Consider the following 15,214-nt stretch of genomic DNA (forward strand, 5'->3'; position numbering starts at 1 on the left):
AAAAGAAAAAAAAGCAGAAGATGAAGAATAATACGAAGAAAATACGATGAACTTTGAAGGCGCATATATCTCAGTGATGGCTGTGGGTTCAACTCAAATTTGGAATAGGAGGTGCCCTACTCTAAGGCAATTTCCACAGCAAAACTGGTTAATTTTTGTTCAGGCACCATTGAGCTACAAATGCGTGAAATCAGCATTTTCTTGGTTTCTGTAAAAAAACACACTTGTCTGTCACACATCCGCACTAGCTGTATTTGGCCGCATGTTGTAATCTCAGTCAACCTTTTAAAAAATTTAATGTTTTCTAGTCTGCATGATTGGTTGTACTGGCAGGGGTGATTGCTCGCCAACTGCAGGATACAGTATTAGTCTGCAATAAGCATGACTGCCCTGCCCCATTCCCAGGTGAGTTATACATATATATACTTGTCTGCGACCAGGTAAGTATATACAAGTACTAAAAAATAAGTTTGATTAGGGATCATAGAAATAAAAAGTAGTGAAACAAGGGATGTCAACTAGTTGCACCTGTAGATATACTGGCAGACATTTAATATCTACTTCAGTCTATACCAATGACTGAATTAGGGATTAAATTCCTCTAGAACACATGTTTTAAGGTGTAGCTAAGCAACTTCCCTTGTTTCACTATTTAATTTTCTATGAATCAGACTTTAATTACCAATTTTTCATGTATATTTACTTATAACTGATGAACCCACACATACTACATCAAAAGAAAGAAGAGTGCCAGACTTAAAGTTTTTGTCTGAGCATATGCTAAAAGTAAAGTAATTATTATGCTTTGTTTTCAGCTATGTTCAGCCCATCACGAAAGACAAAAAAACAGTATGAGAAGCACCTCTGCAATCAAATTAGTCACTACAGAATACAATTCCCATTACAAATGCAGGGAAGCCATGACACTTTGTGCTAACAGCAAAGAAAAATCGAAGACACAAATGAGGACAATGGTAAGTTCATGATGCATGCATTGTACATACTGTTGTATGCCATAAGGCACCTAAAGTGACATCTAAGAATAAAACAATCAAGCCCATATACATTATTGAGGTGTGCTTGTCTGAAGGTATCAGGCAGTTAGTTAGTCAGTCAGCAAAAATTCCACTGAATATATATATAATGTTGCTTACCATCATCATTTCCAATAATTACTGCAGCTTCACGAGGGTCAACAACAGTAACACGATCAGGTAGTGAAGAATCGATAATAGTGACATTAAACGTTTCTGCATTTTCCAATGTATTATCATCACTTATTGGAACACTAAATGGTGCACTAGTCTGTCCAACAGTAAATGTCACAGTGTATGGTCCAGAATTATAATCAATATCTCCTCCTGTGGGGCACATTATGATTACAACTCACTGAAGGAATTAAACTCACCAAAAGCTGTAATGTTTTCAGTTGACACTTGTACAGTAATATCAGTTGATGATGGGTTACTGAGAACTAGTACAGGTTGTGCTGATCGAGCATCTTCATTAACACTGTATGTTGACTGGTTGAATGATATGGTAATAGCTGAAAACAGAATAGATTGCATTTGCAATGAACAAATAGTTTGTGTTGTCTACATACATTATACAGCAATTGCAATTAAACTCACTGATGATTACTGTTAAAGCACACAGCTACAATCCTTGGCATATGGTGCACATACATTTGACGCATATATACAGTATGGATGTGTGTGTGCACGTGCGTGTGTGTGTGCACATGCGCGTGTGTGTGTGCACATGCATGTGTGTGTGCGTATGTGTGTGTATGTATGTATGTATAGTGCCACCATGCATAAACTTCCAAGATTTAGTCACGATTTTTAAAACTCTGTAACTCTGTAATGGAAAGTGCTATTACCATGAAATTTGGAACAGTTAAACAAAATTAGGCACCTACAATTTGAGTCAATTTTCAGGTTGTTTCAAAGTTGCATTTCTAAGTTGCAGACCTATCCCTTCATAAATCCTGATTTTTCACGAAAAATGCATCAAGTCAGTGACAGTTTAAGATAAACTAGATTTACAGCATTTGATGTGTTCACCTATGGTACTGTGAAAAAGTACAGAGCATTTTCTTGATTGCTGCTTTAAAATGAGTTATACAAGCAAATAACTAAAAAACTTAAAAACGTATTAACTACTGCATACTTGCAGGAATCTAAATTCTTTTCACAGAATAGAATGTATATTATATATGTTAAAAAGTTACAGAACCATTTTAGCATAGCTTATTTGGTTGAGTAAGTATTGCTCAATCTTTGCAGGCGTGTAGAAAATTTCACTTTAAAATTTTGTAAAATCAATTTAAAATATGTGATAATCTAAGTTCATTGGCCTACATTTTGTTCAACAATTCATAAAAAGCAGCACAAAAAGTGTGTGAGGTGGTAAGAAGTTGCAGTTTTAAAGTTGAAAAAAATTTTTTTGGAAGTTTATGCCTGGGCGTACTATATGTATGTACGTGTATGCATGCATGTAATCAATCCAGTCACTATGGAAATTGTCATTAAACACACACCTGACTATCAATTACTAGGAAGCAAATGGTTATTCTGCTTTGCTTTCTACCCATTATATGGTGTTACAATTAAAGAACAGTATGAGAAGTGCCTCTGCTATCAATCCACTCACTATGGAAATTACACTCGATTCTCATAACAGCCAGTTTGCACTGAAACCACCGCACATTACTGCAAATCAATACTGTACTTTTGAATCAGTGGAGGACACAAAGTAGGAAAAGTATAAGTCCATGATGCACGCATTGTAGCTGCTGCAGTTGTAAAAAGGCATGTCTTGAGCCACTACCAGGGGGCGTGTCACTATTTCATATCAGTTTCACTGTACTAGCTTAAGAATACAGCTAGACCAATAGTAACGGGGTGTGTCATCATAATTGAGTAAATAGATTGTTAAGGGGTATGGTGTTGGTGCTTGATCATTATTAATCAACCAAGATTGCATTAATAGGTGTGCTATCGTAAAGTTACAAGTATCTACCAAGTGTAAACACTTAAATAAGTTTGTGACATCTTATGCTGCTCAAAGAAAGTGATGACAGCAAAAATCAATGTCTCAATAAAGGACAAAGACCAGAAGATAAAAGGCACAGAGAGCACACACTCATTGGAACTCCAAATGGCACATGCCGCAGGTGAGTTTGTTATTATGGCGTAAAATGGTGGCCATGCACTGCTTCGTTTGGCCTCCATCCTTGCAATTGTGGTCAGGTAGGCAAGCAGGCAGGCAGGCGGGCGGGCGGGCAGGCAGGCAGACAGGCAGGCTAGTAGATAAAATTCAAATTTTTGTGCTTTTTCAAGAATTCTATATCCAGCCACCTGTAAGTGTTTTCTTATTTTTAATGCTGTATTATTCCATAAAAGTGATTTTTGCTCTGTAAGATGTCTCTATAAAGGCAGAAGTTTAGGTGGCATGCTTCACATTTGGGCGGAACCCTATTATTTAACAATAGAATGACTCACTATCATCATCCACTATAGTAACTGTAGATTGACCAGGACTAAGACGTGTAACGCGATTGGGTAATGTGCCATTTCTAATAGTGAGAGTAAAGTCTTCATCATTTTCCATTATGTCATCCTCATTTATTGGAATGTTAAATGAAGCCATAGTCATATCAGCAGTGAATGTGACAGTGTATGGTCCAGAATCATAATCAACACCTCCTGTAATATTATTACTGCTATTAACATTTTGTGATGATGTTATTTTACTCACTAGTGGCAGTATTCTGAGTATCTTTAACTTGTACAGTAATATTAGTTGATGATGGGTTACTGAGAACTAGTACAAATTGTGCTGGCCCAGTCCCTTCATTAAAACTGTACATTGCTTTACTGAATCTGACAGTGATGTCTGAAAATAAATGACATACAAATAAACATTTTAGACAAAAACAACCATTTTTAAAATAAAAAGGTTAAGCAAAATTAGAGAATATTGTCTACACTAGTAGTACACATATAATCCCTACTTCAGTCATATATATATAGTGTCTGAAATCCAATTGTATGTACACTCTTTAAAATGGGACTATAAACAAGTGTCCTAGGTGTCCACCTTTCAGGGTGTCCACTGTGAGGAATTTCATTATACCTACACAGCCACGTACACAATTTTAATAGTGTGCAGTTGGCCTATGTAAGTGCACTGCATTGGAATTTGACTGGATATACAAGGTATGTACTTCTGAAATGATAGTAAAAGAATCACAAACACACACAGACATGATAGTTTTATTTTAAAGTTTACCTGTCTAATAATGACTGTTTTAGGATATGCTGCAGAGTATACATGGCTTAATTAGGGGAATAAATTAATGTTCAGCTAAAAAAAAGTATACTAACTGCAGTAAAAAGGTGGATTTTCAATACAGGTGGTCACTAACACAGGCTGCACTGTACTTATGTGTAAAAAAACTTGGCATGGCCTTGTTAGAATTTACATTTGATGGTGAACAATTACATACAACTATAATAGACTACACACTCCATGTATACCACAATTAAATGCACTTATGTAATGCCCATAAATGGCCATTGCATAATTTAAACCATATATAGAGCTGCATATTGGTGCATACTATGCAGATTTTAGCTGAAAGTCACAATATTAATAATGACATGCTTAGCTTAATTAACAACACTGACATCATGCAAAACACCCGTGTTTTCATGTGACCAGATTAATCGCAGAGATGCTTCTTGTACTGTTCTTCATTTGTAACGCTGTGTAATGTACATAATGGCCACTTCACTTTTCAGTAATTGATTGCTGGGTAGTTGTCTATACCTGCAGATACACTAATGGACAAGGTAGTTACACTATGACTGACTATGTCTCTTATGCCACAAGGTAATCATTACTTTACATCTTGTTTCCCATTAGTCCACATCAATTTTTAGGTAGTTGTACTAAATTTTAATTATTTGTTTTAGATCATGTGATAGACGGATGCCAAGTATCAGAGTAAATATGTATTGTACTGTGCACATAAATATAATAAAAGAATAATGAAGGGGTTGGATCCTTCTATTTTTGTTTCACAGGGCATATAATCCTTGCACCATTGAACTCTAATAGAGCAGTCATATACTCTAATAAAACAGTCAAGTACAACTGACTAGTATTAAAATCAATAATCTCCTCCTACCAACATCTGGTTTCTGCACAAAGCAACAGGAAACAAACAATAGTTTCCTTAGTAGATATTGGGTAATACACATGGTGTTATATACTATTATAGATTTTAATAGATATAGTGTGTACATAAATTTCTCACCATCATCATCCACTATAGTAACTGCAGCTTGACTAATACTACCACGAGTGACACCATCGGGTAAGGTACTATGCATGATAGTAAGAGTGAAGTCTTCATCAAATTCTAATACATTATCATTATAGATTGGAATATCAAATAGAACACTGGTCACTCCAACAGGAAATGTGACAGTAAATGGTCCAGAATCATAATCAACACCTCCTCCTGTAATATAACTATTGTAACACTGTGTGATAATTCTATTCTACTTACCAGTAGCAGTATTTACATTATCTCTAACTTGTACGGTAATATTAGTTGATGATGGGTTACTGAGAACTAGTACAGGTTGTGCTGATCCATCATCTTCATTAATACTGTAAGTTGACTGGCTGAAGGTGACAGTGATATCTAAATAAATAAAGGTTACTAAATAGGGTAATTATATAAATATATATATATATAACAGTGTGCTATTAACATTTAGAAAATAGTATTCACACAAAAACAGTCAAGCTGTGTAAAAGGGTGCAGCCTTCAATAAGCCTGGGTGAAAAAAGTTGTGAAATCAAAGGTGGCAGCCATGAATAGCTGTAATGATGTTGGTGATAACAAATACTATTAATGGTTTTGTATGCATTAATAAATTTATTGTCATCAACATCATTGAAGCCATTTCATGGCTGCCACATTTGATTTCACAACTGTTTTCACCCAGTCTTTTTGAAGGTTGCACCTTTTTATACAGTTTGGCTGTTTTTGTGTGAATTTCACTTATTTTGTAGTTTAATATATGCGCCCAAAGCCAATCAATCATACACTGACTTTGAGGTTTGTTTTTACACAAACCATTGTTTTTATCTATAGATGCAATGAATTAGCATAACACTTATTATTGATTATGATGACAACGATTGGCGCAAGTAGGTCTTAATAGTAGTGTACTACCCTACCGATCTGTACCAAAATGGCTGTAATATTGGCTTTGACTCGCTAGAGAAGTTGTAACAGTATTGTATTACAGAGTTTATTTGATTACTTTTGTAATGTTAATAGAGTGTGCATTTTTTTAGTATTGCTAATAGAACACGAATAAAATGTTCTAGAACAATGAGTTTCCATTGGTAGATCATTGCAATTATGAACTTTTGACTATTGAGTAGATTTAGTAAGAATAAAGTAGAAATTAAGTGAAGTGATCAGCCGTGATAGCAGCAGCTCAGTGGTTAAGGATTTGGGTGTTCAGTATGGAGACCCCTGTTTCAAACACCAGTAAGTTATTTCGACATTTTTCATGCACCTTTTTAACCCTGCAATGACTGTTCTGTTAGAGTATTTTGACCCCACGATTTACAGTTGTTTGGCTTTTGCTTAGTAACTCTATAGCTGTCAATTCTTTGAACTGTGAGGTTAACCTATACGCACATCGATTTTTACTTTATTCCCATAAGTGGTTTACCCTGTAGGCATGACAACAAGTCGGCCTTTTTTAAATGCAAATACTCATCCATAGTTCTATGACTATCAATCAGATTTGCACTAAATTTGGTAAATGATTGTGCCACAATACATTCTTAAAGCTCAAGAGAATCAAGCTACATATGTGTATTTTATAATGGTTTTTGTAAAGTGTGCAAAAAGAATAATTTAAGCCCTTGAGCCCCCTAAATGAAGAAGACAAAAAACGAAGAAATTAAGCCAAATTTTGAAGGCTTATAGCTATTTCACAATTTTATTAGGCAATCTTGCTCAAATTTGGTATGTGGGGTGCTGAAGGTGGAGGGAATTTGCAGTATAAGAAATGATTCCAATTCAAGAAAGGAGCATGGAGCTATGCATGCATGAAAATCATGCTTGTTTCTTCCTATAAATATACTCACGGTGTGGCGTGCCGGCTTTCTTGGCTGCATGACACACTACCGTGTGTCTTGATACTGCACATAACACCCTTACTATATATAAAGGCACAACTAGGTACTAACTATTTTGTAAATTGAGTATTTATTTAGAAAGTCATCAGTGTAAACAATACTGCAAAGGCACCATGTGGCTGATTTCTGGTCAATATTTTTTTCGTAAGTAAGTACAAACCTCCATAGTCCCTTGTATACAGTAGTATGATGCTTACTGTACTGTGGTTTGAGGTGGATATGCTTAATACACAACCAGCGGCTCCTTTGAAGTATGACATCATCATGGTATATGTGAATACATCTCATAGCTGTGGTTTATATATTATTACTATACCAAAGCATAATAAATGCTCCAAACCGCTGGTATCCAATTACAAGAACTGTTTAGAGCAGCATTGTAGGTGTACTCTACTTATAATAACATATATCCTAAGCTTGATTCTGTAATGTTGCTTACCATCATCATTTCCAATAATCACAGTAGCTTCATGAGGGTCAACAACGGTAACACGATCAGGTAGTGAAGAATGGATAATAGTGACATTAAATGTTTCAGCACTTTCCAATGTGTTATCATCATTTATTGGAATACTAAATGGTGTACTGGTCTGTCCAGCAGTAAATGTGACAGTGTATGGTCCAGAATTATAATCAATACCTCCTCCTGTAATATAACTATTGTAACACTGTGTGATAATTTTATTTTACTTACCAGTAGCAGTATGTGCATTATCTCTAACTTGTACGGTAATATTAGTTGATGATGGGTTACTGAGAACTAGTACAAGTTGTGCTGGTCCATCATCTTCATTAATACTGTAAGTTGACTGGTTGAAGCTGACAGTGATATCTAAACAAATAAAGTTTACTAAATAGGGTAATTATATAAATGCATTAAACAACATGGTAATGTTTCATGTGGCCAAGAAAGTCAGCTTGTTGCAACAGTGTGTTAGTAACATTTAGGAAACAGCATTCACACAAAAACAGCCAAGCTATGTAAAAGGGTGTGGCCTTCAATAAGCCTGGGTGAAAAAAGTTGTGAAATCAAAGGTGGCAGCCATGAATAGCTGCAATGATGTTGGTGATAACAAATACTATTAATGGTTTTGTATGCATTAATAAATTTATTGTCATCAACATCATTGAAGCCATTTCATGGCTGCCACATTTGATTTCACAACTGTTTTCACCCAGTCTTTTTGAAGGTCGCACCTTTTTATACAGTTTGGCTGTTTTTGTGTGAATTTCACATATTTTGTAGTTTAATATATGTACCCAAAGTTGATCAATCATACACTGACTTTGAGGTTTGTTTATACACAAATCATTGTTTATATCTACAGATGCAATGAATTAGCATAACACTTATTATTGATTATGATGACAACGATTGGCGCAAGTAGGTCTTAATAGTAGTGTACTACCCCACTGATCTGTACCAAAATGGCTATAATATTGGCTTTGACTCACTAGAGAAGCTGTAACAGTATTGTATTACAGAGTTTATTTGATTACTTTTGTAATGTTAATAGAGTGTACATTTTTTTAGTATTGCTAATAGAACACGCATAAAATATTCTAGAACAATGATTTTCCATTGGTAGATCATTGAAATTATGAACTTTTGACTATTGAGTAGATTTAGCAAGAATAAAGTAGAAATTAAGTGAGGTGATCAGCCATGATAGCAGCAGCAGCAGCTCAGTGGTTAAGGATTTGGGTGTTCAGTATGGAGACCCCTGTTTCAAACACTAGTAAGTTTTTTCGACATTTTTCATGCACCTTTTTTACCCTGCAATGACTGTTCTATTAGAGTATTTTAACCCCACGATTTTCAGTAGTTTGGCTTTTGCCTAGTAACTCTATAGCTGTCAATTCTTTGAGCTATGAGGTTAACCTATATGCATATCGATTTTTACCTTATTCCCATAAGTGGTTTACCCTGTAGGCATGACAACAAGTTGGCCTTTTTTTTAATGCAAATAATCATCCATAGCTCTATGACTATCAATCAGATTTGCACTAAATTTGGTAACTGATTGTGCCACAATATGTTCTTAAAGCTCAAGAAAATCAAGCTATGTATTTGTATTTTATAATGGTTTTTGTAAAGCGTGCAAAAAGAATAATTTAAGCCCCCGAGCCCCCTAAATGAAGAAGACAGAAATTAAGCCAAATTTTGAAGGCTTATAGTTATTTCACGATTGTATTAGGCAAATTTGCTCAAATTTGGTATGTGGAGTGTTGAAGGTAGAGGGCATTTGCAGTATAAAAATGATTCTAATTCGAGAAAGGAGCATGGAGCTATGCATGCATGAAAATTGTGTTCGTTTCTTCCTGTAAATATACTCACGGTGTGGTGTGCCGGCTTTCTTGGTTGCATGACACACTACCGTGTGTCTTGATACTGCACATAACATCTTTGATCTTTGAAAGATAATGCAGTCCTTAAAAAAGCACCAAGGGTCCACTGGGGAGGTTCACTAAAATGGTTAGAGTCCTCCTTGATCTCGGGTTATTAAACTAAACGAAGACTCTCATGGTTGGTCTCTAACTATAACAAAGAACAGAAATGCAATTTTCTTGCATAGTAGCTTTTTGGTCCCTCTGTAATGGGACAAATTTTACAACACAACAGTTGTGCCCATCAGGTAGGGAGGACTCACACAAAATTTGAGCACAGTTTCCCTAGCCATTCTCAAGGTGTGATTGACCAAACTTTATTCTTTCTTCCTTTCAAACAATGTACAAAGAAGCAAGTGCATAATTCAATTGCCTTTAGTATATTTAAAGGCACAACTAGGTACTAACTATTTTGTAAATTGAGTGTTTATTTAGAAAGTCATCAGTGTAAACAATACTGCAAAGGCATCATGAGGCTGATTTCTGGTCAATATTTTTTCATGAGTAAGTGCAAACCTCCATGGTCCCTTGTATACAGTAGTATGATTCTTACTGTACTGTGGTTTGAGGTGGATATGCTTAATACACAACCGGTGGCTCCTTTGAAGTATGACATCATCATGGTATATGTGAATACATCTCATAGCTGTGGTTTAAATATTATTACTATTCCAAAGCATAATAAATGCTCCAAACCGCTGGTATCCAATTACAAAAACTGTTTAGAGCAGCATTGTGGGTGTACTCTAACATATTTGACTGAATTTGACAAAATAAGGCTTTGACACACAAAGCTTCGTTGGAGATATGGCAAGTTTTAAGTAATCATTGTGTAATAAGTTCCCAGTGCCTACAGCTGTGCAAACAAACTTTGCACCAATTATTCATCTATTTACTAGCTATCACTGAGTGGGTGTATACATTTCTGATACCCAAAATTTGCCCTATTTTGGGCAGCTTTTTTCAAACGGGTAATAATTTCACAGGTGGTAGTAATAGGGTGGGAGGGTGGGGAGTGGGCTTAATATAGGGGTATAAAATGAAGGAAGAAGACGATTGGAATCCAGAGGCCAAATTTGGGCTCTCCATGGCCCTCCATGGCCCTCCATGGCCCTCAAATCACTCCAAATTGACTGAGAACACTATTGGCGAGCTCTCTGTGAAGTACCAGCCCACTACACACCATCATTACAAAGCCATGGCCATTTAATGGCGCCAATCTCCCACTCGTAGCTTTGACAGGGTCAGAAGAAAGCTGCTACAGAAACCAGACTTGCCAGTCCTGAAGGAAGTACAGTGTGGAATATGATAGTGTATTAGACCAGCAATCCATTTCTGGTAAAAACGTAAGTTTGATTTTGTGTGTGTGGAAGCCTTGTGATATGAAATCCGGTCACATATATCCTAAGCTTGCTTCTGTAATGTTGCTTACTATCATCATTTCCAATAATCACTGTAGCTTCATGAGGGTAAACAACGGTAACACGATCAGGTAGTGAAGAATGGATAATAGTGACATTAAACGTTTCTGCATTTTCCAATGTATTATCATCACTTATTGGAACACTAAATGGTGCACTAGTCTGTCCAGCAGTAAATGTCACAGTGTATGGTCCAGAATTATAATCAATACCTCCTCCTGTGGGGCATATTATGATTACAAATCACTGAAGGAATTAAACTCACCAAAAGCTGTAATGTTTTTGTTTGACACTTGTACAGTAATATCAGTTGATGATGGGTTACTGAGAACTAGTACAGGTTGTGCTGACTGAGCATCTTCATTAACACTGTATGTTGACTGATTGAAGGATATGGCAATAGCTGAAAGCAGAACAAATTGCAATAAACAAATTTTTGTTATGTTGCATTATACAACAATTGCAATTAAACTCACTGATGATTACTGTAAAAGCATACAGCTACAATCCCTGGCATGTGGTGCACATACACAAGTGAAGTTTAAGGGTGCTCGTGGCTATACAAGGTAATTTTTGAAACATTTCTCTGATGCAATACTTGTTGGTAGCAGTGTGCATCACCAATAAAAGTCTTATCTCAGTGGCTGAACCTTGAGAGGCAGGTAAAATTTTGAGTGGAGTTCTCATGCTGCCTTTCGTATACACTTGGTGCGAGGCATAGCTACAATGCATTTTCACTGCTGGCTGACCATTTTCTAAGACAGTTAGACACCACATACGTACCATCGTTTTCGAGGCATAAATGCTTCATAGGAGGTGTTAGAAGGATGCAAAAGAAACCTTGGCTTTGCCTCAGCTTTTTTGTTGCATCATTTGAACACATTCTACTCAGCATTTATGTCTCGAAGACGTTGGTATGTGGTATCTAAATATAACATAAAACAATATCAGATTATAGAGGTATTCAGGATTACAGAGGTGTTGGATTAGAGAAGTTTCACTGTACTGTACCAAACCTAAATTGAATATAAATTTTCCCCAAAGAGGATTTAAGAGAAATCCGGATGTTATCTTGCCTTTGATTGATACCAAAATCAGCTTTCTTTGAATTTTTCTGGGTGCATCTCTTTTAAACTAAAGATCTATCATATCACTAGCAATGTTTCACCACATAGGTGTACAATTCAAATATACTCAAGCAAAAAAAAAAAACAATTTGAAAGTATGCAGTAGTCTTGAAATCCAATAAATTTGTCTAAGAACATCTTCTGGCTATTTAGTGTCTCAGTGTCTTGTCATCCTCACTGTTACTATATTGCCTGAGGGAAGCATAAAAAATGACATTACCATGCACAGTTCTCTGTATATTCTGCATAATAGTGTATTTTAGAATGTTTCATCTTGGATCTCCATCATCCTTGTATATATATAGAATGCTCTTCAGCTTCATATGTTGAAAACATTTTGCATTACACTAATTCTATCAAATGTTTGTAATGGATGCATACATCACATTGCTATCTGCAAGAAGCTTTTACAGCTACGTGCCTTAAATCTTCAAAATCCCTCTATTTAATAATAAAATGACTTACTATCATCATCCACTATAGTAATTATAGATTGACCAGGACCAACACGTTACACGATTGGGTATGTGCCACTTCTAATAGTGAGAGTAAAATCTTTGTCATTTTCCATTATATCATCATCATCTATTGGAATTTTATACGAAGCCATAGTCATACCAGCAGTAAACATGACAGTGTATGGTCCAGAATCATAATCAACACCTCCTGTAATAATATTATTACTACTATTAACATTTTGTGATGATGACACTTCACTCACCAGTGGCAGTATTTGCATTGTCTCTAACCTCTACAGTAATATTAGTTGATGATGGGTTAGGAAAAAATTCTACCAACCTGTGCTATTGTCGAATTTTTAGGGATGTACCTCGGGATGTATCCCTGGAACTTCGTAGCTATGTTATTCACTACTAACTACTGCTTACTTTCTGGATATCTTCATGCAGGAACCATAGAAAAGGTTACAAAGCCAGGAGAAGAACATCGACAGCTACTGCTGGCTAGGTAGCCATCGGCCTGGTAGCCGCTATATGGGCAGGAATCAACAGGAATGCCGCCTTGAAGCAGAATGCCAATACAGCACCCATCAATGAGAGACACTTACACCGTGACTGTATAATCTAGCTGTAATATTTCAACAAGTATTTCAATGCCATACATTGCATATTATAAGCCAACCACTCAACAATAATTTCTACAACCACAATCAAAACTTATATTGCAAACATTAGCTAGCAACCGCTATGGCATCAGGTGCTGGAGTGTTGCATGATTTAACTGTGGACAGCGTCATTAGAGGCTATCGTGTTTATAAGGATATTTGGACTGCAGTAATTGGAGAGATCTTGTTTTGTGAACAGGAATTCGGGAACAAAGATCGTTTTGCAGTAGCAGTAATGGCACACGACAATATAGTTGGGCATGTTCCCCGAACAATTTCACGTATTTGTTAGTAGCATGGAGGAAGCATACTGTGTGAGGTTACTGGGAATCATCAGTATTCAAGAGACCTTCGTCAAGGTGGATTAGACATTCCTTGTATGTACTATTTCACCCACACTCATCAAACGATAATAAACCAGCTATTTCGAGAGCTCTCTTTACACACCACATAAGTGTAGCATTAATATTAAAAACTTTACATGTCATAATATTGTACTATAATGGTAGAGTAATAGCTATTGTGGTTACTAGGTGTCAGTTATATATACATCTCACTGTAATACTGAAAGTAACTCTGAATACTCACTACAGTTGCTACTTGTATCAGAATCTGACTCAAACTCTGGATCATAGCTTTGAGACACATCATCACTACTTGCCTCAGCTTCTTCTTCTTCGCAGCTACTTATCTCAGTTTCTTCATTGGAAGCACTTGTCTCAGTTTCTTCATCTGTCTCGGTTTCTTCATCAGAGCTACTTGTTTATTCTGACCACCTTCTGGATCGCTTGACTCAAATGGATCCTTGTCTGATGTCTCAGTATTACTCGAATACGCAACAGACAGTGTAGGAAGCTCCTTGGAACATCGTATAATGTGGTTCTGTGAACCATCCAATGCATTAGATACTCCACATACTAAGAATAATTTCTTGATCATTGCTGGATTTCCACCTATGCGTTGGTTAGCTGCAACAACCAGTTAACAACTTGCTGCTTAGATGGTGGTTGAAGACGTTCCCAATTTTCCAAATGAGATACACTTTCCTGGATGTATGACATCCAAGAAGCATGGAAATTGTTTTTAAAAGGCCTATTGATGCATACATCAAAGGGCTGTATTTTGCTGGTGCAACCACCTGGGATGACTGCAGTGATTATGTTACTCTTTCGCAGTTCGGACTCCAGTTCATCAGTTAAGTGACCTTTGAATGTATCCCAAACCAACAAAGCCTGCTGCTTTTTGGTATGTTGAAGCAGAACTTTTTGCAGCCAAACTTTTGTTAATGTAGCATCATTCCATCCCTTTGACTGGACTTTTACCACTACCCCTCTAGGAATCTTCAATTTTTTAAGCTCTCTCTTTCCTTTAAATGTGACTGTCTCTGGGAAAACCAGTCTTATCGCCCATTTAAAAGTATCGAGAAACGTCGGTTTTAAATATTCAGAGTGTTGTAGCTGGCCAATGGTAGTAGTTACGCATACCAAATTTTCACACGTTTCACAGCAATGTCTTACCTTCCTGATCATCCACTGAAGAAGTAGCCAACAGCTAAGTTTCCCGCCATTTTAGATAGTTTTTATACTGAGGTTGTCTGTATCAGGCGAGCTCCAGAAGGGTGGGAGGCGGGGGCCCTGGAAGGCGGGCAAGATGGTATTCAAAAATTGAAAAGAAACGTGTTGGGATGCATTAGGCTAAGTTATGGGCCATTCAGACCTCAGAACTGGCTAAAATGAAAGGAAATTTACAGCACAGGTCATTGTCCAGCACCACGGAGCTGTACAACCACACACAGCCATCTCCTGGTTGGCCAGGGTTCCATCAAGACCCCAGACCACTCGTACGGCTCGCCACTGTGTTTTAAAAAAAGCAGCCAGCAAAAGCAGACCACTTTACTCTGGTCGACCGTGGCAGTG

The 15,214-nt window shown here is 36.7% G+C and overlaps 1 protein-coding gene across 1 annotated transcript in view; it reads right to left on the bottom strand.

Moving 5' to 3' along the window:
* LOC136261089 (adhesion G-protein coupled receptor V1-like) overlaps positions 1 to 15,214 on the bottom strand; it is a 259,887-nt gene that overhangs the window by 175,776 nt on the left and 68,897 nt on the right. The window contains exons 8-17 of the mRNA XM_066055056.1: positions 11,314 to 11,451; positions 11,060 to 11,266; positions 7,934 to 8,071; positions 7,679 to 7,885; positions 5,582 to 5,719; positions 5,327 to 5,533; positions 3,763 to 3,900; positions 3,507 to 3,710; positions 1,409 to 1,546; positions 1,155 to 1,361 (exon numbers count right to left, since the gene is read on the bottom strand). Of these exons, the coding sequence (XP_065911128.1) occupies positions 1,155 to 1,361; positions 1,409 to 1,546; positions 3,507 to 3,710; positions 3,763 to 3,900; positions 5,327 to 5,533; positions 5,582 to 5,719; positions 7,679 to 7,885; positions 7,934 to 8,071; positions 11,060 to 11,266; positions 11,314 to 11,451 (1,722 nt within the window). The remainder of the gene's footprint in view (positions 1 to 1,154; positions 1,362 to 1,408; positions 1,547 to 3,506; positions 3,711 to 3,762; positions 3,901 to 5,326; positions 5,534 to 5,581; positions 5,720 to 7,678; positions 7,886 to 7,933; positions 8,072 to 11,059; positions 11,267 to 11,313; positions 11,452 to 15,214) is intronic.

The sequence above is a fragment of the Dysidea avara genome, chromosome 7 (assembly GCF_963678975.1).
Source record: "Dysidea avara chromosome 7, odDysAvar1.4, whole genome shotgun sequence".
Taxonomy (NCBI): domain Eukaryota; kingdom Metazoa; phylum Porifera; class Demospongiae; order Dictyoceratida; family Dysideidae; genus Dysidea; species Dysidea avara.